Consider the following 26,543-nt stretch of genomic DNA (forward strand, 5'->3'; position numbering starts at 1 on the left):
GATTTTCATAGTAGGTGAATCAGACAGGAATTGTTTATTGGCAAGTAGAATTTATTCTCAACGGTATCCAGATAGAAGGCATCCAGATGAAAGATCTTTCCGAAAGGTCTTGGGACGATTCGTTGAAACTGGATCTATTAATTATTCAAAACATGAGCGCATCAAGCCAGCTACTAATGAAGATAATGAATTGCAAGTTCTTCTTGCTGTTGAAGAAGATCCTAGTAGGAGTCAACGACAAATTGGGGAAATAGTGGATATAAGTGAGAGATCAGTGCAACGAGTATTGAAGAAACATCGCTTGCATCCATACCACGTTCAGTTACATCAAGAACTACTGTATGCTGATTTCGAGAAAAGAGTGAGATTTTGCAATTGGGCCATGAACAAAATTCGTCGAAACGAATATTTTTTCAATAATATTTTATGGTCGGATGAATCGACATTCCATAAAAATGGATTTGTAAATCGACATAATTACCATTATTATGCGACAGAAAATCCTCACTTATTGAAACAGGTGGATTATCAACATAGGTGGTCGATAAATGTCTGGGGAGGCATCATTGGAAAATATGTAATTGGTCCATACTTTTTTAAGGGACATATGAATGGTGCAATGTATCTCAATTTCTTACGAAATGATTTACCAGGTTTGTTAGATGATATTCCTCTTGACCTCCGCAATAGAATGTGGTTACAACATGATGGTGCACCTGCTCACTATTCGGCAGAAGTTAGAAATCATCTAAATGAAGTATTTCCCAATAAATGGATAGGACGGAATGGGCCTGTACGGTGGCCCGCTAGATCACCAGATTTGACGAAACTAGATTTTTTCTTATGGGGATACATAAAAAATATGGTTTACGTTGAGCCACCAACTTCTCCCGAAAATATGCGACTTAGAATAACGAATGCTTTTCGCAGCATTACACCAGCTGTCTTGCGCAGGGTAGAACAGTCTTTCAAACATAGACTTCAGGTCTGCATTCAAGAAAATGGAAGACATGTTGGACATATTTTATAAAAGTTTCATTATCAACCTTAATTAAACTCTCCCTTTTGTAGTTTTGTAATTTGCCAGTTGACAAATTTGAATATCTAGAACTCAAGCTCTGAATGAATATAATAACATGAGAAAAATAGTTATTTATAATGTTTCTTTCTTTTAACTTGTTTGGTTTGATATTGCACGATTTATGAGTGAAATTCTGCATCCAATGAAAAAATAATTTTCCATTTAGCAAAAAGTGATAGGTACATACATTTATTTCGTTAAAAAATATTTGTTTGGACACCTTCTAATGTAAAAAATTGAAACAAGATATCTTTCGTATATTTTTATCAGTCGTCAAATGGATTTCGCTTTGAAAAAATGACCATTTTTCGAAAGAAATGCTCATTTGAGAAAAACTATTGAACTTAGCCATAGGGAATACTTAATGAAATTTGTAGAGGTTTCGTTGGCGCTTCTTATGGATCAATAATATACAGGGTGTTCCATTTAATATAAGGAAGATTTTGCAAATTTTCATTTACAATATTTGGCAAGCGGTTTTTCATACCCTGTATATCACAGGTCGATTTCAGATATATCGTTTGAGAGAGTTACCAATGTAGAATATTCGATCAAAAAAAAATTCAACTGGACTTGGCACCACTTTATAATTTCAAATATTCTGAGTGACGAATATTGGAAAAAAAACCTGTCATGCTAGATATCTCGAAAACCGTCAATATTTTCGAAGTGCAGATATACATAAAATTTATTTTATTTTCTATGAAGAAACCGAAAAAGCGATAAAAAATATAGGTTGCCATTTAAAAAGACACAGTTGGGATCCGCCCAGAAAAAATCGAACACCCTGTGTGACCGCCAATATTTTTATTTTGTCGAGGTCGAGCAATAAGGTAATATTATAGAAAATTAGATTCCTATCTGCTTCCTATATAGAGATATGGAACACCGCGCCACTGTTGCAGGACCCTGTATATATAAATATTTGTTTCAGGGAAAACTATGGAAAATCTGAGAAAGCACTCTGATGTTGGCCTTGTAACGAGTTGGGATGGGCGATATGGTGCCGAAGCCAGATTCTCCAATCCTCGGTTCAAGAGTTTGACTTTCTTCGCTGGAAACTTGACTGACATTGAATTGGAAAAATTCGAAATATTCTCCAACAAACCTATATATGTAGGAATGGTAGTACTGGATTTGGCAAAGTTGATCACATATAATTTCCATTATGAGTACATGGCTCCTAGGTATAGAGAAAATTTTTGCGCAGTTTATACTGACACGAACAGTTTGATTTATGAAATTATAAATTATGATCCATATGAGATGATGAAAAATGATTGTCATCAGTATTTCGATACTAGTGATTATCAATCAGATAATTTACAATATTCCCCGAGCGAATAAGAAAGTGATTGGATTGATGGAGGATGAGAACAACAGAAAGCTTATGCTCGACTTTATTGGACTCAGATATAAATTATACTCAACTAAAACTGCAACGTCAGAAGATCAAATCACTGATCTGAAAAAAGATTGAAGCAGAAGAATTATGAAATTGATGAAATCAAAAAAATTGTGGCCAATTTCGGAGTATCCAAGAAAGCGAAGGGCATTGAACATGATGTTGTCAAAACAAAAATCCCTTTCCAAGATCACGTGGCCTGTTTGGAAAATTGTACCGAAAAAGCAATCACACAAAAAATTAATAAAATCCTATAGGCAAAGGTTGTATTCAACAGAACAAACGGAGATTGCTCTGAATCCTAACGATGATAAACGCTATCCAATTCCCGAAACCTACCATACTCATCCATGTGGACATTACTCAATTCAAAATCTATGAATATTGATTAATAACAATATCAACTACAAATTATTCTCGTTTCACATGAACGGTTCTATGTACGAGTGAAAATCACATATCTCATTAAAAAAGTTTGTTTACATATTATATTGTTGGTGATATACTGGTGTATTTTTGTGAGTCAAAGGTGAACTATTGTAAATATGAACCCTACTGTCATTTATTTCAAATTGAACCACACACCTATTTTCTTTCGATAGAGGTTTTATATAGGGCTATTGGCGATGTTTTTTCCATTTCTTGGTCTCTCCCTTCGAAGAGCTCATAAGTATCTATCAAGTCGATGTATATCCAGAAAATATCAAATTCAACTCTTCCATCATATCTTTTGTAAACAGATAACAATAAAAATATATATATATATATATATGTGTAAGATCTTGTTCATTATATCTTATCGGTTTACATTATGTGAGAAGTTGTTTTGAATCATTAGTAAACTTGAATGTTTTTTTATTGATGTTCAAAATATTATTTTCAATAGAAACATACTTTTTCTTTGACATCCATCATCTTGTAGAATCAAACCATAACACAGAGGAAAGATCCATGTTGACTTTACGACGACAGATTGACATTACCAGAAACATGACCAAAATAACCAAAAAATAGCCATTAAATCATCTTGTATGAAAGCTGTTTGGAAAAATGTGTAACTGAAACTGGTTTTGATCTCTTTCAGTTTAAGATCAATTCAAAAATATCTGTTAATTACTTTTGAATACATGTTGTAAATAGACGAATTCACACATAAAAATTCAGTTTTGACCAAATTGTAGTATATTCCATAGCAAAGCACTCCATTAATTATGAATCTCGATATTATAGAAAATGCCAAGTCGAACAAACATGTTATTATCAGCATATACCCCTTTCAATATTAGTTCTTATTGAGATTAAAATCTTTCATAATTACCAATCAACCACATCTATCCTTCCACTATTCTAGACAAATATCTTCAATTTCATCAAAAGTCAAATATGGAGCTACACAATCGAAAATTGGTATGATGGAAATTGCGATCATACTGTTCGAATGAAACAATCACATTACAAATGTAGCGAATCAATTGTTTTGCTATTCGTCTGTATTTTTGATCTAAATACATAACATCGATATCTTTGTGGCTACACATTGAAAACATTTTCTCAAATTTGTACCAATATATTTCAAATACGCACCTGGTGTTATGAGGGTTTACTTGCTTTTGAGATTTACTGGTGTGTAATTTTTCTGCGTATCAGTAGAATGGCTTCTGTTTTATAGGGAGATTAGATCAATTTTTTTTTTCAATCATTCTTAGCTGGAAATGAAGCCCAACCATAAAGCATTTATGATTCAATACCAGACAGCCCTGTTTCGACCCTTCATAACTGTCATCAGTGGTGTTGTGCTGAACCACAAACTGTAATTGAAGAACAAGCTATAGTAAAGAAGCGAGTTCACATCTCTGCCACGGCGAGGGTAGAGTTAACAGACCGATTTCGGGTCTATAATGAACGTAAAGTCGAGTGGACAAACGAGTGGCCAGAATTATAATTTCATGAATCAAACTGTCCGTGTCAGTATAAACTGCGCAAAAATGTTTCCTATACCTTGGAGCCATGTACTCATAATGGAAATTATATGTGGTCCACTTTGCCAAATCCAGTACTACCATTCCAACATATATAGGTTTGTTGAAGGATATTTTGAATTTTTCCAATTCAATGGAAGTCAAATTTTCATCGAAGAAAGTCAAAGTCTTGAACCGAGGATTGGAGATTCTGGTTTCGGCACCATATCGCTCATCCCAACTCGTGACAAGGCGAACATCAGAGTGCTTTCTCAGATTTCCCATAGTTTTCCCTGAAACAAATATTTATATATATATGGGACAAAAATTGAGTTTTGAAGATAGCAGTACACAGCAGGAAAGCAGGATCCACATGATCGGGGCAGAACGGTAAATCCTTATGCATATCGTGAAGGTTGTTTGGATACTCCATATCAACTTCTAGTATATAACCTTCCGAGGCATCATCAGGCACAGTTGTGATGTCAATGTTGGTGTCCATCCACTCAAACCAGCCGTATGGTAGATATTGATACATTGCCCAACCATATTGATCATCAACATCAGAATACATTAGGTATGAGTCCGCTTTGGCTTTATCATAATTGGCACCCATGTATTTGTTATTAGCTGTGACTCTTCGCTTGGAGCAAACTTGACTCAGTCCACCTCTTGTTCCCTTTTCGAAAAACATCAACTGATCTACATCGGTGAGAAGTTCAAGTTGCTGTTTCGTTTTGAATAACATAGCATCCCATGTATAGCCAGGCAGAGTGAAATAATGGGCAGGATCCAAACCGTAAGTTATATGACAACTTGAGCGGAACTGCTTGAAGACATAGCCATAAGCATAACATCCGTCTCCAAATACAGATCCGTATATTTTCCCAATGTGTTTATATTAAAAGTAGCCCATATTAGCTTGGTTTGTAAGTAAGATCTCCTAGGACACGGTTTTTCCTCCAATTTGTTGTAAAAGGTTTCGATGGGGGGTAAACAATCTTCATTGAATATTTTGAAAGAATCGATATAGTCATACGGCATTACACCTTTTTTTGTCAAAATCTACTCTTCATCATTCGAGAGGTTGGAGAACTGTGATATGAGATTTGGAAAATCTGATAGATATGAAACTAACGTATCCAGCGAAAAACTCATGAATCTGAATGAGTTGAAAAATCTGAAGTGGATCTTGCCACCAGTAATATTCTTAGTGAAGGAGATATACTTCACCTTTGTTATCGGCCAAACAGCCAAACGGCTAAACGGCGACACTTCCATTGAGATCCAATGCAATATTTTCTATAACAAAATGTGTATCATACCCTGATAAGTTATGAAACACGATGGGAATTGTTTGATCATCTTGATAGTTTATAATGCACTCATTGTGTGATGGTGTGTATTTTTAGGTATTGGACGATTATGATCGCATACTATTTTGTCTGATATATCGAATGGTTTGTCACATATATAACAATGAGTTGCTGCCTGAAAAAATGTTTCCTGGCTGGCTTATATAACTACATCAAATGGACACTGTAACACAGTTGCAACATCTTCAGTAAACTGACCTATCTCGTCGGCAAACCATTTCATACAATTTTCACCATGAAATGATCGATAAAATGATAGTGTATCATCATAAGAGCGTTTCACATAATATCCAATAGATGCCGGAATGTGTCGTTGATATTTATTGCCATCTTGTGCACAATACACTCGGCATATATGACGATGTAATTTTATTTTTGAAATTTTTGAACCTCAAAATATGTTTTACCTCCATAAGTAATTTTGGTAGGCATTCCTTTGTCTTCGAGCAGTCTTCAAGGTGTTTATCTAACATAGCTTGCATGAAAAAACAGTGAAAACCCCTATGGCAAAAATATTTTTTATCATTTTGGTTGTCGAGTTGATTACTCACCAAACTTGATAGATCTTTTATCCAAACAAAGTGTTTTCTGGTTGGTGACGTAACATCATAGACATTTATTGAATCCTCACATATTTCATCGTAATAAATGTTTTGAATCATGAGTAGATTCACATGTTTGCTTTTATTTTTTGCTATGCTCAATCTTAGCGGTATTACAGTATACTTGGATTTAAAAAGTTTCAACGTGTAAACATTGACTGAGAGATAATTCTGCTCTTCGAAACCATTTATCTGAATGATTTTTATCGGGAAGTGAATACCTCACAACTTCAGAACTTTTGAATAGTCAGGATAAGATAGGATGTGATCTGAATGTTGTCTATGGGGAACTGGATACGACGCCGAAACAATGGCCCAAGCGAAGCAGGCATTATCATGATTTTTCGTTTGATTTGAGAAGGCAGTTCAATGTATGATGAACTTCCCTGCGGCACAAACTTGTTTACGGTAACCCCCAAATTCACTACTGGTTTCAACGTCTAACCTCTGTCACGTTCCTGAAACTCTTCGAACTTTATCATGATTGGCTCCATAATATGTTTCTCAAACCACATATTCATATCAGTTTGACTATGGATGGATGCGTTAGATATTGAGAAATACTTATATTTGTTAAAGATTCGATCGCCTTTGACAACCTCAAATTCTCCACCGAATGTCATATTGACCTTCAAAAATGCATTCTTTTTCAATACATTTTGAATTCGTCTCAAAAAAGGGTCTTACAGTCGATCAAAAATGAGGTAGGGTTCTTATCTTTGAGATTACTAATCATTTCAGTTCGGATACGCGAATTGAAAGCCGATTCTGAATCATCCCAATGTACTCGATTAGGGGCTGTCTCTTTCCGGCTAATCAGGCCGGCTCCTTTCTTCATCTCAAATTTCATCTGATTACGTGGTGTTGTAATATTGACCAAGAATGCTAGTAGATTTTGTTTCCCACTCATCGTAGTAGTATTTTTCAGATCTTTTTTCATTCGTTTAGAAGCCTTATAACACTCTTCAAGTTCATCCTTCACTGTTTTCTCCTTGTATTCATCTTTCATGAGGCTCATGATAGATACGATATATTTCATCACATCAGCAAACATTTTTCAAAATTGCAGAAGCAGGTTCAACAATAACTGATTGTCCGAAATGGAGCGCCAAAAAATATTTCTCGAACAGTAAATTAGAAACAGCACTACCTAGCGGGGAAAACTATACGTTAGAAGTAATGTGACCAAATATGAATATGAATAAAATCTGCTATTGAGACACATGTCTTATGGAATTATAGTATATCAGAAAAATGAATTTCTATGATGATATATCAGTCTGAAACACTATATTCACACGAATAACAGTAAAAATGTTGACAAAAATTTTCATCGCGCTATTACAGTACCCAATTCGATAGCGAAAAAGTTGCATTACTGTATCGTTATCATGCAGCAAGTAAATGTTATACTGATTAAAAGAATAGTGAAACCAATATGCAAAAACTTCATATTGAATAAATTGAAGTGAAAAATTCTTTGAGATACTTGTTTTCGCCTTCTTTAGCCCACACTGATCCTAAGTATCGATATTAGGTCGAATCCAACTCATGTATTTTAATAGAATGCTGGTTTGTATCAAACTCCTAGTATTGCACTTCTGATGGACACTGTTCTGTTTCTGTTTAAGATCAGTTTTTCCGTTAATCAGCTGTCGCTCCCATACGAACGACAACTCTCAGAAGTTGAAAAACTTGTTCGAGCTAAGGACTAACGAGGTCTTACTTTTCAACGTGTGATTCCCAACACGGTTGCAGAATTATCGCAGCTTCAACCAGATAAATTCTCTCGAGAAAAATACTACAACATAAGCATGCATGGTGTGAAGCATGCGTGTGTATGTACAAAAAATGTGTGCATTATGTATTATTTGAGGACTCATAAACCAGTATAGCAGGACATCGACAGAAAATGACCACGTTGTCAATTTGAAGATCAAACTAAACTTCAAGGTCAGATCATGAAATGGTGGAGGGAAGGAATCAGTTTTCGAATTGAAATGTGGGTATACCTCTTTTTCAGTTGAATACACGCTTACGTCATATGGTATATTGGCTTGAATCTTGGATAATATTGGGTTTTAAGTACAAGATAGTAATACTTTTCAACTTGAAACATGTGTATTGCGACATGTAAAAGTTCATGTCAAGAATATATTTAGGTGTGAAAAATATGTTTTTTTCGCTGTAAAATGTTGTTTTGTGACTGTATGCATTGTTTTGGAGAACTTCCAAACCCCGTTTAGCATGATGTTCGCAAAGAATGAACTTTGTATTCATTTTCACAGTCAAACAACACTTCAACGTCAGATATTGCAATATAGTGTTGTATTTCAAATGATTAGATTGTATTGCAATACGTGAAAGTTCTTGTTAGGCGAGCATATGCATATGTGAGGAATAACAATCTATTCTACTGCAAAATGACATGACCCTACGCATCTCTTTTGGAAACTCCGCAAATCTCCGTCTAGCATAACCTAAGCAGTGAATAAACTCACGTTCAGTTTCAAGCTCAAACCAAACTGCTCTGTCAGATCTTGACATGGTAGGGGAGAAACAGACCAAAATGAGAACAAACCTGCTTTTCAATTGAATTCACATCAATATCATCTACTATATGGCTTCAGATTTTTTATAAATTATGTTTCAAAAAGAATAACGTAGTGTGACATTTTAAATTATTACATTATTTTTAAGCATGCGGAAGTTCATGTGGGGCATGCATATGTGTGAGAAATATCAGTCGGTTCTCCTGTAAAATGTCAAGTGTTGACACTACATGTCTACATATCTCCGTCTAGCATGACATTGGCGGAGAAGTCAAAGTCAAATTTCAGTCATCATTTTTGATACATGAATGTATATATGACACGTCAAATTTTATTAAAAAAAAATTATCTTATAGAACTGATATCAATAACAGCACATGTCACACAAAAATATTATTTTCATACTCTATCAGGAAGTAAATACAACTTGTTACCAAAAAGTCTTTGACTTTTTCTTGAATTTGAGAAAATTTGTTTCATTTCTGATGCTGTGTGATAATAAATTAATACATTTTGCCTCGGCATGAAGTGGCGAACCTTTGTACTCGTTATGGTTTATTTTTTCCTGATGGAAGTCGTTTCTCTGTCTTGTTTAATGACAGTGCATTTCCTCATTTCTTGTTAGCAAATTGGAATGTACATGAATGTAGCTTAATATTTTGTAAAGATAAATGCATGATATTGTGAAATTTTTGTCATCTTGGAATGTTTTCTTACAAGATTCTCTGTATTTGAGATCAAAAATTATTCTGATGAAGCGTTTTTTCCTTATAAAGATTCTATTTATTTCTGATCTAATATTTATATTAAGCTCAGAATACACTAGATCATAGTATATATCCAAGAGAGTATGTCTCAAAAAATTTAATTTCATTGTTAGGAAGGCAAAATACGTTTCTCAAAGAAGTGCACAAGTATTCGATGTGATTATTGAAAGACAATCCATTTTCAAGCTGTGTTTCTAGGAATTTTGTATATTCTGTTGTTTCGAAACCTAGATTTATTTGAAGAGGGCGCTGATACTTACTTGAAAACTAGATGAATGTTGTTTCATTTTCATTATTTATTAAAAGATTGTTTTTACATCAACATTCGAATTCATTGATTACTTGTTTCGTTTTATTTTCAATTTCATTAAGATCTGGGGACGTCTCAATGTTGTGTCATCGGCATACATGAAAACTCGACCCTCGAGAAAATCCTAGTATTCAGTTTCGAAGTTTAACCAAATTTCACCATCAGATTTTGCCAAAAGATACGTGCAATATCAAAATCGACAAGTTTTTGTCATACGGGACCAAGAAATACAGGCACAAACTATAGAAAATCGGCTCATCAAAGCAGTCGTCTCTTTCGAAAATTTTTAAATTATAACCAAACCTCAAGATTTTTCCAAATCCTAATATATTTATTTCTCTTCCGAATATGTATTCTGTAATTCAATTTCACTCTCTTCAGTGTTTTCCGTACATAAAATAGACCTAAATAATAACTGTTCTTTTATTCGTCATCATGAATATAACATTGCACAAGATTCATATCTTAAATTCCATTGGATAGTTACAAGCAACAAGAATTCACTCTCTGAACTCTCATTTCTCATCACTTGTGCTTTATTAGTTTGTTCCATGTTGAATCATTTGAATACATGCAATGAACTTTTCTCATTACTTATCTTCAATTATTTTATAACTCTCAACTTTGCAGTCCGACACGGGCCTCAATAGTTCAATGAGGTTTCAAAGCGAAAATATGCGGTCAAAGTCTGCTATAATTGGGAGAATTTCTGTCAATTGTTATATTTATCCAATTCGCCCTAACCATACCTTGGAACAGCTCAAATTGATAATTTTCAGATTATTACTTCACGAAATTCTACAATAGTATCTATACAAATACACGTTATTCAACTCTCGTCAGTTCACCCTACTTTGCTACCCACTAGAGATGCCTGACGTCACAGCCAAGCCCACCTCCCAACTGGATGCGATAACAAATGTCGATACGAACAGACAGTGGTCGTTGCGCTCTTGGAGAGGGCAGATGTTGGCACAGTCCTCGGCCGCCTACGTGTTACCATCGATAGCGAGGCTAGAGCGATGCGTTACGTCGCAGCCTTCACTTCACGAGAGAGGTGAGGACACACCGATGAATACGCATTACTCAGCCACACGTTGTGGAGTGAATATCTAGCTCTCTTACCGTTGAACGGTTGCTGCTGTGACGTCACACCACTACTAACTTGAAGGATCTTCGAAGTATGTGCAGACGTATGTTTGTACATAGACAAGCACATGATGAAACCCTGTACCGTGCATTCTCACACACACACACACACACACCAATCAAATGTAATTACGTCACTATGTCACACACACATACAAAATCTCATATGAAAAAAAATCTGAACGAGCCATGCACCAGACCCTTCAAGGTCAGATCGCCTTGATGTTACTAAACGATTAAAAAATCAATTAATACGTCATAGTGGTGGGGGAGGTCCAGAACCGTCTGTAATCTACTACTAGGTTACAGTATAAAATGGTTGTAATTTAGAAGTAACTTCCAGTATATGCTTAAGAAGATGTTGTACAACCGAACACGTGTCGCGGTTTTTGTAAAACCCTTTATAGTGAAAATGATACAATGAAGTGTAATAATTAATTTTTTTCCAATAATCAGGAGACAAAAAATCTGGTGATGGTGAAAGAAATTCAATTTGCCAGAGTAATCAAGAAGATTGTATTTCTATTTTTTGAAAAAAAATCTTGAATATGTTCGAGTATTATTGTTTGCAACATTTTTCATCTCCGATAAAAAAATAAACTAGTTTATGATGATATTACATCGAGATATTTGCCTATAATACCCACCCTATAATACCCACATTGCTTCAATTGTGACTTGAAAAAAATTATCCACCCCACAAAAATAAGCTTTATTAGAAATCATAAGAAATGTAGATACGACTTTATTGACTATCAGAACCGCAATCAATTACCGTGAAAAATGTTGATTTGAAAAAAAAACAATAATGAAAATCATTTGACTTTGCAACAGAATGGCGTTCATTCGTATAAATATACCCATCAGTATTTGAACCAACATTTTTCAAACTACTGTATCAGAAGAAGAGGCAATAATGAATAATATACAGTCAGCGGATTTGTCGACTCTTGGGTTTTTTGTGTCAAAAGAATCTATAGATTACAACATGTATTTTCGAAAGAAATTCATTCAAATTGTTGATGAGTATTGTCGACTGACTCTGAAAATGTTCAATGTGAAAAGTTATGAAGCGATATCTAATTCAACCCATCACGACATTCAAAAATCTAAGGATGGAGGAGACGTAATCAAAAATACCAAAAGGGAGTATTTTCCTTTAATAATTATTAACAACACAACAAAAAAATATTTTTTGAATGTTTCCTCCACTAAATTAGTCAATTTCTACTAATTTTGGGGTGATAAAAACGAAAATAACAATGAAAAATTTTTATTAGCTCTGGTTTTTGAGATACACAGTACTCAATCTTAAAGAGTAGTTATACTATACGTGAAAAGTGAAAGTACATAAAACAATATTGTTATGTTTCTTTTAGAATATTTTAAGTACAAAATTAATAAAAAAAACATTATTATCAGTGTTTTGACAAATAAAAGAAGTTTGTACCTCCAAATTTCAATTAAGTCCATCCGATTCATTGTAAGATCGCTGTCGTTTAGCTTGTCTTTTATAAAACACTTCTGGAGCATCCCTACACACAGACCAGCAGTAGTCTGCAAGCATTGCTTCATTCCAACGGCCCTGATATATCTGTTCCATTAAGGCAATGTCTTGATGGAATCTTTCTCCATGTTCGTCACTCACAGCTCCACAGTTTTGTGGGAAGAAATTAAGATAAGAGTGAAGAAAATGAATTTTTAAGGACATGTTGCATCCAAGTTGGTGGTAAGCTTGAAGAAGATCTTTAACCAATGCTGTGAAGTTATCATCTCTTTTGTTACCTAAAAACCCATGTACAACCGCCTTAAAGGCTTCCCAGGCTCTTTTCATTTCCTGTTAAAATCATGTCAAAAGCAGGATCATTTACGATTCCACGGATTTGAGGCCCAATAAAGATGCCTTCCTTGACTTTAGCATCACTCAACATGGGAAACTTTGCTCTCAAGTACTTAAGAGCTTGTCCTTCCTGGTCCATGGCCTTCACAAAGTGTTTCATTAGTCCCAACTTAATATGTAATGAGGAAAGGAGAACATCCTTAAGATCTACAAGAGGCTCGTGAACTACATTTTTCTCATTAGGGTTTAGGTCTCGTGTAGGCCAGTTCATTTTTTTATAGTGAGATTTTCTATCCCGATTGTCCCACAGACACAAAAAACAACAGTACTTGGTGAACCCTAATTGCATTCCTAGGAGTATAGCAATGACTTTCAGATCACCACAGATGTGCCACTTGTGTTGTTCATATTTGATTGATTGGAGAAGTGTTTTCATATTTATATACGTTTCCTTCATGTGAACTGCATGACCTATAGGAATGGAGGGTAGCTGATTTCCATTATGCAGAAGTACAGCTTTCAAGCTTAGTTTTGAAGAGTCTATAAACAGTCTCCATTCAGATGAAGTGTGATCCAAATTCAAGCAGTCCATCAAACCATTAACATCAGAACAAACTACGAGGTTTTCTTTTTTCTCAAAAAAGGAAGCAAATCTTTTTGACGCTGTCTGTACTGAGATATTTTCACATCATGTTTTAGAAGTTTCCACTGTTGTAGTCTTGACCCTAACAGCTCAGCCTTTTCCTTAGACAAGCGAAGATCTCTTATAAGGTCACTCAACTCTGCTTGACTAATTCTGTGCGGATCACTAGACCTCACGCCAAACCTTAGGTACTGCAAAAGCCATTGGTGTTGGTGATGAAATATTTCATTTGTTGAAAACTTAATATACATATATATATATAATATAATGATACTATATCTTGAAAACAAGAGCTAATATATAATTTTTATGGTCACTTTCGGTTTTAACACGTGGAAATACATTAAAATCATCTAATTTCAACACCGAAACAAAAATTTTGTTGTGTTGTGATAATTGAAACGAGTGTTCGCATTTCCTGAATTATTGGAGCAGTTCCTGTTTCGTTTTTATTTGACCTGCTTACAGGATACTCAAATAATAACCTTGATGTTCATTGTCCAATATTCACACTCACTAGAATTAATCATCAGAACCAATCACCTTTTTTTCACATGTGTACTTCAGCCCTCTTAGATATTTGGTGTTCGATATAATCACATCACGTTCTCAATTGAGAAAGGTTGTTAAGGAGGTATACAAATTATGATGTATTGATATTAAAAGTCTTGTATTGTCAGTCGGTTGGTGAGTTCTACAATGAATGCAAGACACTTGAGTGTGACTTGTAAGTTGCCCAGATTTCGGTCTTTATGTTTGATGCATTCAGATATCTGATATGACTTTGAATATTCATGCAAGATTCAAGAGGACTTTTGAAATTGTTCGTGAGGTAGCTGGTAGGTACTAAAACTATTTTAAACAATTCCATATGAAAATATATCATCAATAATTCACCTGTACTGAATCCATCAATACTCTAGGTAGAGTCTCATCAATGGCTCCCATATCTTTCGAAAATCGGTTCAATATCCTTCCCGAAGGATTAGTATCAAAGAATCTCATAGGCGCCTTCAAGAGAGAGTGAAACATATTCGAGTGTAGATGTGTGGAGGATAGCATGCACAATTTGAAGAAAATCATGGAACGACCAAGAGTCAAAACTACGGCAAATACGATTAAAATTCCATAAAAGTACATAGCATAATCCGTTTTTAGCAGTTTATGAACGATGTTATGTTCTTCAAAAAATTCGAACATCACCCCAAAAGGATCGCTCCATTCCGTGCCATTATTGTCCACTTGGTATTTGTATGCATGTAATGGATGACTTTCATTTCGCAGATGGTCTATAACAGTATTTTCTGTAGTTGAAACGACAACATGAGCATATTCCGAATGCCTTATTTGTTCTTGATCAGTCCTGAAAATAAAAAAAATCTTTTTAGTATGTAATGAATATTACTGGAGTTTTTTCCCAACATCAAATCGTTATTTTCAACACCTCGACACGTGTTTCGATCACCAAGTGATCATCTTCAAGAGGAAACATAAACTAGAGAAACTTGCAAGGCTAACCCTATTTGTCTATACATGTGTACCATACAGGTATACCCTACAGGTATACCACACCTTTGGTGTCTTAAATTGAGTTTACAATTTGCCCTATCTAATAATTTTACAATATGTCCCTATGTGATAGTTATTTGAATCTAATATTTAAAAGTTATAAATAAAACACCATTTTCAAGCTATATAAAAGTTAATTTCACAATATTGCCTATCTACTTGTCCTAAATTCATTTTTACAATGTGTCCTTATGTAATAGTCAGTAAATCTAATGTAATAGTCATTAAATCTAATAATATTATTTTAACAAGCTATATAGTATGCTATTTGGTATTGGTCCGTCATCGTTATTCATAATATCATTATGTTCACTTATTTCTACACTCTCATAGGCATCTAGTTGCCTGTTGTTGTTACCTTGTCTAACTAATCTTAATGAACTGAAGTCTGTGGAATGGTTTTGTTGCAAAATATGATGGGCGACTGCTGATTTTTCAGGTCTTCCATTATTCAAGTATGCTAAGTGTTCCATACTTTAATAGATCTTTTTATCTGTCCATTATACTTTACATCGCAGTCCTTACATTCAATTTCGTGAATTTCAGTATGTTATATTTGTGAATTTGTAATATGCATTGTTGAATTCAACTGCCCTTGATGTACATGCTTGAGCAGAAGTAAGCATAAACTTCCCGTACGGAGACGCCACCTATCGGTTGATAAAAAACTTAAAACTTTATATCGGCAAGGTAGTAACACGAATCTGTCTGTTTATGTATCTGTTTGAAATTTGTTTTGCGTTAGCCAGCTGTCGCTCTCCAGAACGGCAACCTTCAGAAGTCGAAATTGGTGCATTAAACGACTCAATTCATTTCAAATGGCAAGCTTGATTATAACAAGTATGTTCCTTGTAGTAAAAGTACAGTACAGGCCTTCGAGTGGGGATCCTTTTTATCTTCGATAGGCAAGGTTTTAGTTTTCTATCGAAGCATCGAACCATAGATGACATCTTCAAAAGGAAAGATGTTCAGGCTTACTTACCATATGACTCAAAAACAGAAAGGGGAGAAAACTTTTAGAAAACTTGGAAATCAAAAAGTATGTCATCGAATGTGTGAACCATCCGTAGACTATTCTTCAAGTTACATATTTCTATGCATTTTGCCATTCAATGATTACGTCCTATTTCAACGATTTCTCTATGATAATGAACCATAAAATGGATTAGAGTATATTTCGAGCGAAATACAGGGTGTCCCTAGACTTCCTCTTTTCCTCTCGAGAATGTATAGATGGGGTCAAAATATCACCAGTAATTCATATAACTTTTTTTCCTAAAAGTCTTCGTAACCAAGTTACGGGCCCTCGAAGTTACAAAATGAAAAATGTTTTTCTTTGATAACTTTTCAAGTGAAAATTCAAAATCATCCAAATTTTGGTAATTGACTAAACAAATGAATTCCGTCGATGAGCTTTCATGCAGGAGTCAGTTGTTTTGCTACAAAGTCAGGAACGGACTACCCCCGATGGTCCACACCCCAAAACTTTGAAATGACAGATATTTTTCAATATTTTTCAACAAAATAAGGTTACTTGGACAATTTTATGAATAAAAGTACTCGTGTGGAAAGTCGATCGGAGCAACGAGTCTTGATAAAAATGTAGTTCTACTCGACGACATCAAACCCGCTCGTCCACCATTATTTGAAATGAATAATTATCAAAGCAGAAATAATAATGATAACGTTAATTCAACAACATTTATAACAGGAATAATACAAAGTATGCTGAAATGAAGTCGTAAACAAAAAGTACAGTACCTATATGGAAGTTTAAGTCACAATTGTGATAGCAGATATTTTTTCAAAAGAAATATTAAGTTCTGTAGATTCGTGGTGTTTTTAAACTAACAAGCTACTCTACTATGAAATATCGAATTCATTCCATATTTTGTATGTACATAATGTTGAATGTGTTGTATGTGTTGATCAGTTATCTGAATCTCATGAAACTCAACATTCGAATGTTTCAAATTCTTCTTCACAGATAAACTGTTGAGGAGTTTCACTGATAATTATAATTTTATGGGAGAAATTCTTTAACTTGAATCTAAATTCAGCTGAAAAAACGCACATCGGATAAAATATTTACTATACTAATAAAAAGCAAACGAATGAACTACAAAAACGGCTGCACATGATCAGGTGAAAAATATCCAGGGAATAATATTTCTTTCACAGATGTTGACAAAAAACTTTTTAGAAAGTTTTGATAAAAAATGAGAAACTGGAATGCGATTTTGTTTTGTTGAGTGGTGCGTTGTCATATGACTATCATTGTATTGTCAATATTCTATAGGATATTTTGAATTTTTTTGATATGGCCGAACAGTTTACATTCAATGAATATGCAGATATGCATGTATTTTATGGACGAGCATTTTGTAATGCTGCAGAAGCTCGTCGTCTGTATTCCGAGCATTTTCCCAATCGAACGGTACCGTCAAGAGAAACATTCGAGCGTGTCGATCGCAGCTTGAGGGAGACAGGTATGTAATAATTGATAATTAATTTGAGCACGTTGTTTTATTTCGATATTATTGTAGGTACAGTTTTGCCAAAACGAGGTGGTGAGGGCGCTCCTAGGACTGTACGTACCGTTGTATTGGAGGAAAATATTTTGGAAGCCGTCGCTGATGATCCTTCAATGAGCATCAGAAATCTATCAGAACAGTTCCATACATCCAAGTCCACTATTCATAGAATAATTAGGGAACAACTGCTCCACCCATTTCACATCCAGAAGGTACATGCTATGACACCTCAAGATTTTCCAGCACGACTGGAATATGCCAATTGGTTCATGGATAGGCAAAGAGAGGATATGACTTTTATTAATCGAGTTTTATTCACTGATGAAGCAGGTTTCAGTAGAGATGGAGTTATCAACTCTCATAATCTCCATATATGGGCCGAAGAAAATCCCCATGGGATATTGCAAACCAAACACCAACGGAAATTCAACGTGAATGTTTGGGCTGGTATCATAGGAAACCATCTTATAGGACCATTCGTTATACAGGACCGATTGAATGGAGAACGTTATTTGGAGTTCATTCAGAACGATTTGAATGGACTTTTGTAACATGTTCCATTGCAAACCCGAAGAGATATGTGGTTTATGCATGATGGCGCTCCTCCTCATTTTAGTTTGATTGTGCGTGACCATCTGAACCATATTTTCCACAATATATGGATTGGTAGAGGTGGGCCATATTCATGGCCATCGCGGTCTCCGGATTTAAATCCATTGGATTTCTTTCTGTGGGGGCATCTAAAAAGCCTTGTTTACGCTACACCTATTCACACAAGAGATGCATTGTTGAATAGAATAACATTACATTGTGAAGCCATACGAAACGACCCTGGAATGCTATTTCAAGTACAGAGAGGGTGTCTTCGCAGACTAAGAAAATGTATAGAGAGAGAAGGTGGTCATATCGAGCAGTTTCTGTAGCGGATTTTTCATTTCTGTTTGCTCTTGAGGCTCTTGAGTTTCGTTAGTTAAACGTGTTTGCATTATAAAAATTCGTTATGAACATTTTACCTATCATTTCCATTTTCCTTAAAAACTAATATTTTCAAATAATGGTAGACATCTCAGGATAAATGTTGTTGAATTAACGTTATCATTATTATTTCTGCTTTGATAATTATTCATTTCAAATAATGGTGGACGAGCGGGTTTGATGTCGTCGAGTGAAATTACATTTTTATCAAGACTCGTTGCTCCGATCAACTTTCCACACGAGTACTTTTATTCATAAAATTGTCCAAGTAACCTTATTTTGTTGAAAAATATTGAAAAATATCTGTCATTTCAAAGTTTTGGGGTGTGGATCATCGAGGGTAGTCCGTTCCTGACTTTGTATCAAAACAACTGACTCCTGCATGAAAGCTCATCGAAGGAATTCATTTGTTTAGTCAATTACCAAAATTTGGATGATTTTGAATATTCACTTGAAAAGTTATCGAAGAAAAACATTTTTCATTTTGTAACTTCGAGGGCCCGTTACTTGGTAACGAAGGATTTTAGGAAAAAAAGTTATATGAATTACTGGTGATATTTTGACCCCATCTATACATTCCCGAGAGGAAAAGAGGAAGTCCAGGACACCCTGTATAAAAGCTCATTGAGGACATTCTGAAATTCATTACGAATGTACAATACACTACAACACATAGTAAAAAGCGGTTATTCAAATCAAAATCAAATCGAAGTGTACTCTATTGTCGAAAATGAAATCTCATTGACAAAGTGTAAGTGTTCTAAGAAATATAAGACAAACAACTCAAAAGATATTGTAGAAGATAAAATATCATTGTCAAAGTGTTATTATTTTAAAGAATATAAGTTATACAAATTAGAAGTGATCTTCAAACATTTGGTGATTTCAGAATTTTGGGATGAAAAAGTAGTCAGAAAGTAATATTATATATGCTACATATTGAAATGAATGATAATAGAAATGAATATTCTCATGTCAAATATAAATGTAAGTATAAGAATATGAAAACTATGAAACATAAAAATATAAAAGTGAATGCATAGAAAATAAAAGTAAGTATCAACTTCGTAAACATTTTCAACCATACAGTTCAGAGTTGAATGTAAACATCAAACAAAAAGTTGAAAAAGTCACATAGTTTGAATACCAGTGAGTACAAATTTAATTGTTTATATAATTTGATTTTTTGTCTGAATAGAATTCGTCTAAAGAATGGAAGGCCTTTGAAATCAGAAGCTTTTTTACAGACTTTCTGAATTTAGTGGTACATGTTATGCCTTTGATCTCAATTGGCAAATGGATGAACTTTTTTTTTTCCATTATATATGGAAGACTTCTCAAACATGTATTGGCAACACGTTCCCCAAAAAAAGATACCGTATCTCAGATGGGATTCGATGAGAGCAAAGTACACATTTTTTGCCCAATTCATTTGCTGATACTCTGACTGCAAATCATCCTGATGAATTATTTTCACATAAGTTATTTATGTGACCTTCAAAATCCAAATGTTTATCAATTTGTAATCCCAGATATTTTGCTGACATTTTGTTGTCTATTAATTGACTACCCAGATAGATATCTAGTATGGAGCACTAGAGGGTGGTGATGCTAGTTTTTGAGATATGAAATGACAAGAGATTAGTATCACAACAGTCTTTCATTTCCATGATATCCATGCTGATCAAATCATGCAGTTCCTTTTCATTCTTGCAATGCCATCAGCGAATTGGGTTATTTCTGCTATTATATTAATGTGGGTTGAGTCGTTAATATATAACAAGAAGATAATTGGACCTAGAACCGATCCTTGTGGAACACCACAAGTAACTGTCTGGAGGTGGGATATGTTGTCCGGAAGTTCAAATTTCTGACAGAATGAATATAATGAATCAAAATATTTTGGAAAAAGGCGTAAGCCTTTGCTACTCAATTCAGAATTATACAGGGTGTCCCTGGACTTCCTCTTTTCCTCTCGGGAATGTATAGATGGGGTCAAAATATCACCAGTACTTCATATAACTTTTTTTCCTAAAAGTCTTCGTAACCAAGTTACGGGCCCTCGAAATTACAAAATGAAAAATGTTTTTCTTTGATAACTCTTCAAGTGAATATTCAAAATCATCCAAATTTTGGTAATTGACTAAACAAATGAATTGCGTCGATGAGCTTTCATGCAGGAGTCAGTTGTTTTGCTACAAAGTCAGGAACGGACTACCCCCGATGGTCCACACCCCAAAACTTTGAAATGACAGATATTTTTCAATATTTTTTAACAAATTAAGGTTACTTGGACAATTTTATGAATAAAAGTACTCGTGTGGAAAGTCGATCGGAGCAACGAGTCTTGATAAAAATGTAGTTTCACTCGACGACATCAAACCCGCTCGTCCACCATTATTTGAAATGAATAATTATCAAAGCAGAAATAATAATGATAACGTTAATAAAAATATATGTTCACAAAGATATCAGTGCTACAGAATTGACTGAAGTGGTAAAGTATACATGCGAACAGGTATGTGAAGCATCTGCTTGTTATGTGAAAGGAATAAAAACCATAATAATAAATGTATACAGATCACCGGATCCAAAGAACATAGACCTATTTTTAGAAAAAATAGAAGGTATTCTAGAGTACACGCAAAATTTTAATACCAACACCTATACATATCTAGTAGGAGATTTCAATGTACACTTCAACAACAAAAATGACATACAGACTCAAAGGGTAACTCAGCTATTCGAGACTTTTGGTTTACAACAACTGATAAATGAAAAAACTGATATCAAGGGAAACTGTTTAGATAATATTTTTAGCAACTTTGAAGAGGTTAAGGCTTCTTCTGTAATTGTAGGACTATCCGATCATCCGATAGGGTTAATAGCTCATACACAGAAGTGTAAATTGAATACGGCAAACAGAAAATTAACGAGAAAATATAATACAAAAAATATCAACACATTTACTGATCTTATGGAAAAAGAAAGTTGGGCAGAGCTATACCAAACAAGGGATGCTAAAGAAAAATACAAGCTCTTTGACAGCACTTTCTTATACTATTATAACATGAGTTTTCCATTACGAAAAGAGACAAAAAAATTGAATGGAAAGGTAAAATGGACAACGCCTCAAGTGTCTGCAGCCAAACAAACTTTAATGTTCTTGTATGAAGTACAAAAGCAAAATTCTACAGAACAAAATAAAATTCTATATAAAGAACACAAAAAAAGGTATTTAGATATATTGGAAAAAGCAAAACAAGAGCATTATCAACAATTATTAAGAAATACTGATAATTATAGCAAGACGGCATGGCATATTATAAATACTGAGACTGGTAGGAAAAATAAAATAGCACACAGCCCCGAAAATAAAACACCAGACGAGATTAATCATTATTTCATAAACAATATAAACTCTATCTTAGAAAAGAGGCCAAAATCTGGAATAGATCCTATAAGTTTACTAGAGAGGAAAACTAACTTGGCTCTTTGACAGCACTTTCTTATACTATTATAACATGAGTTTTCCATTACGAAAAGAGACAAAAAAATTGAATGGAAAGGTAAAATGGACAACGCTTCAAGTGTCTGTAGCCAAACAAACTTGAATGTTCTTGTATGAAGTACAAGTTATGTATATAAAACCCTCCTTTATGCTTATTCATCAAATGCTGACTAAGTTATAATAAACTTATAAAAGCTAGCCATCTTGAAAGAAGAGTCAGTTCTGTTAGTACGATTGTCAGAGTAACTTCTGTACAATAAAGTCTGTAAATCTAAATAAAGTCCTTTTAAAAAGTGGTTCCCGTGGCCCGAAACTATAATTGGCGCAGTCGGTAGGATAGTGGAAGAAAATCGATCCTGAATTTTCTTCAGTACCAACTGTTTGTCCACTACAAAAAACCAGCTTCGTCCACCAACCACCCACAAAAAGGACCGGATCGTCAGACTCAGCTACTACAGTCCTCCAGGAAAGAATACTGACACACCATCGAGGTAAGTCGAGTTTTCCTACCTGATTCCAAAATTTCCTTAAATCTTTATCGTAAATATTTGTGGAAGTTTCGGAAAAGTGATTATTATAATCAAAAAACGAAAACAGACATCATTTTCTCTTATAGCAATTGAAATTGGTGACAGGACTATAGAAGTCACGTAGATTAAGAAAGACAATTTAAATACTGATTTAAATTGAAGCAATTAAGTGAAAAACGCCGAATCAAAATTTCATACATTCAAATCATTTTTCTCTTTCCTCACTCATAGCAAACAATAAATGCATAGTGTTCACTAAATAGTAAAACAAAGAAGCTAAAGAATAACTTGCTGCTACTTATATCATATGCTTAATAGACAGAAAATAATCTATTTATATCACACGCTGATATAAAGAGAGTATTAATTTCACACACACACAACGACGCTTCAGAAATATTCTTGTGATAAACTTCGCAATATTATTACCGTGATTCTTTTCTGAATAAATGAAGAAAGCAAACTTTTATCTTGAATAGATTCGCTGAGCAATCTTTTCCGATAAGATCGCGACAATAATACATGACCGAACCTGAAATTGAAGATTTAGTACAGTCGCTTGTCTCTCTATCCGTTTCAAATATGTCCACCGAAATTAATTATACTTTATTTAAAATTTATTCTGACACCATACCTTTGTATGATGGATCTCCAGACACCCTCGAAATTTTTATAAATGCAATTGACAAATTTCATAATAAATATTATAGCGCTGACGATACACTAAATCAGTGTATCTTGAGTATTATTATTGGTAAACTCAGAGATAGAGCACAATTATTGATTGGTGCAAGAACGGAATTAAACACATGGATTTTAATAAGAAATGAATTGAGAAATACATTTGGTGATAGACAAAATTTAGATAACCTTGAACAACAACTTTTTACACTTGTCCCTAATAGAAACGAACACCCCCTCGATTTTGCGAAAAGAATACAAGTACTGAGAAGTAAATTAATCTTTAAAATTAATTCTATTGCCGCTGTAGACCCACAGACTAAAGCGATATATATTCGTCAATATCAATCACAGTCTTTGAAAGTATTTATGAGAAATTTAACTATTAGATTACAAGATAAAGTAATTGTTCAAAAACCAGATAGCCTTGAAGAAGCAATGAATTTAGTTTTGGAAGATGAAAATTTTAGACAAACACAAAATATGGTTTTTCAGAACCGCTCAAGCACTAACGTTCAAAAACAACACCCACCAAAACAAATAAAACCAAATTATAGTAATTTCCCTGTACAAAATTATTCACCCTTACAAAATTTTCAACAAACTAACTTTAGAAATCCTACACCTTCTACTAGTCAAATGCCAAATAGACCTTTTAATAATTATCAACAATTTAACCAAAAACCACAATTTCCAAGCCAACCCATAAATATCCAACCTAAACAAGTTCAACATAAATTTTTAACGAATAAACAAGTGTTTGGACCACCCCAAAATGTGTTTAAACCAACAAATAAACCTGATACTAGAATCATTCAACCAATGTCGACTACTTCTAGAAATCCTACGGTTAGTAGATCAAATATGCCTTACCACCCAGCAAATAACCGATCTTTTAGGCAACCCCCAAGACAAACCTTTATAAGTGAAGAACTTTACAACCATAATGATGACAATGAATACGACATGACACTAGGTTACCCCATTAACCAATACCCTGTCGAAGACCAATACCCAATTGAAGACCAACACCCTCCAGATCAATATCAATTAACTGATGAATTAAATGAATATTACTTTACTCCCCAAGAAACGACTGAAATAACTGACTCAAACACTGAATACGAAGACGAAAATTTTTACAAACCGCCTCCGATAAACAAGACGGTATAATAGAACTTTATTCAGGCTCTATAAATGGATTACCTTATATACAAATCCAAAATCCCCCTATTAAACTACTAATTGATACCGGATGTCATACTTCCATGTTAAGACCATCTATTGTAGAAAAATATTATCCAGACAGAATATTTAGAGAACCCTCTCAGTTAAAAACTTCATTAGGTGAAAAAGAAATTCAATATAAAGCTATTATCCCAGCTTTTGAAGAATTTCAAAGCAACTATGAAACGGAATATATTTTATTCCAATTTCATGAATTTTTTGATGGAATTTTAGGTTTAAAAGAACTTAAAAATCTTGACTTAAATATCGATTTTAGCAATCAAATCTTAAGAAATGAAATTGTACAAATCCCTTTCTACTATAGACAGCCTCACGAAACTTCTTTTACTATCGAAATACCACCATATGAAACTTTAATAAAGAAATACCCTGTCGATATCAGTGAAGGAGAAATAATAATTCCAGAGGGATATATTGATAAACTATACGTACCTGAAACAATAACTTATGCCAAAAATTATCGCGCAACTTTCGAAATTTTTAATAAAACTAATAAAACTATCTCTATAACAATGAATGAACCGTTCCCATCCAACCAAATAAATAAAGAACAATTTGAATTTTATAATATTGAACAAGCCTTACCTGAAAATTATAATAATAATTCCATAACTGATATAACAAGTAAAATTAGGACCGACCATATGAACACGGAAGAAAAAAACGCAATTTTAACAGTTTGCAAAGAATTCTTAGACATATTTCATGATGAGAATACTAGACTTTCTTTCACAAACAAAATAAAACATGAAATTAAAACGACAGACGAAATACCAGTACACACTAAATCCTATCGGTTTCCTCATTGCCATAAAGAAGAAGTAAATAAACAAATAGAAAAAATGTTGAATGACGGAATAATACGACCATCATCATCATCTTGGAGTAGCCCTATTTGGATTGTACCGAAGAAAGCGGACGCCTCAGGAAAGAAAAAATGGAGAATTGTCGTTGATTATAGGAAATTGAACGAAAAAAACGATTGATGACCGATACCCCATTCCTAATATCGAGGACATACTGGATAAACTAGGGAAATGTAACTACTTCACTACCCTAGATTTAACTTCAGGATTTCACCAAATAGAGATGGAAGAAAATTCTATTGACAAAACAGCCTTCAACGTAGAACACGGCCATTACGAATATGTCAGAATGCCGTTTGGATTAAAGAACGCTCCAGCGACGTTTCAACGCGTTATGGATTACGTTTTGAAAGACCTAAGAAACAAAATATGTCTCGTCTATATGGACGATATAATAATTTTTTCGACCTCCCTTCAGGAACACATCTCCAATCTAAAACAAGTCTTTAAAGTATTAAGAGAAGCTAAATTGAAAGTACAATTAGACAAATCGGAATTCTTAAAACAAAATGTAGAATTTTTAGGACATATTGTAACACCCCACGGTATAAAACCCAATCCGAATAAAATAAAAGCAATCCAAAATTTTCCCATACCAACTACTGCTAGAGATATAAAATCATTCCTCGGTTTGCTAGGATATTATAGAAAATTTATTAAAGATTTCGCGCAATTAACAAAACCGCTAACTCAATGTCTAAAAAAAGGAGAGAAAATCCTTCATTCTGCCGAATTCCTAGAAACCTTCGAAAAATGTAAACAAGTTTTAACTAATGAACCTCTTCTTCAACATCCCGATTTTAGTAAACCTTTTATCTTGACAACCGATGCTTCTAACGTAGCAATTGGAGCTGTGTTATCACAAGGCCCTCTAGGTAAAGATAAACCCATCGCGTATGCCTCAAGAACTTTAAATCCCGCAGAACAAAATTATTCAACTATAGAA

At 34.1% G+C, this 26,543-nt stretch overlaps 1 protein-coding gene across 2 annotated transcripts in view; it reads right to left on the reverse strand.

Moving 5' to 3' along the window:
* The window catches only part of LOC111516582 (ATP-binding cassette sub-family C member 4), a 292,552-nt gene that overhangs the window by 91,599 nt on the left and 174,410 nt on the right, over positions 1-26,543 (reverse strand). For both annotated transcript variants that reach the window (XM_074178651.1, XM_074178652.1), the window contains one exon: positions 14,581-15,046. In XM_074178651.1, the coding sequence (XP_074034752.1) occupies positions 14,581-15,046 (466 nt within the window). The remainder of the gene's footprint in view (positions 1-14,580; positions 15,047-26,543) is intronic.

Source organism: Leptinotarsa decemlineata, unplaced genomic scaffold (assembly GCF_025532065.1).
Source record: "Leptinotarsa decemlineata unplaced genomic scaffold, Ldec_3_MD MMD2_tig00004204_RagTag_RagTag, whole genome shotgun sequence".
NCBI lineage: Eukaryota > Metazoa > Arthropoda > Insecta > Coleoptera > Chrysomelidae > Leptinotarsa > Leptinotarsa decemlineata.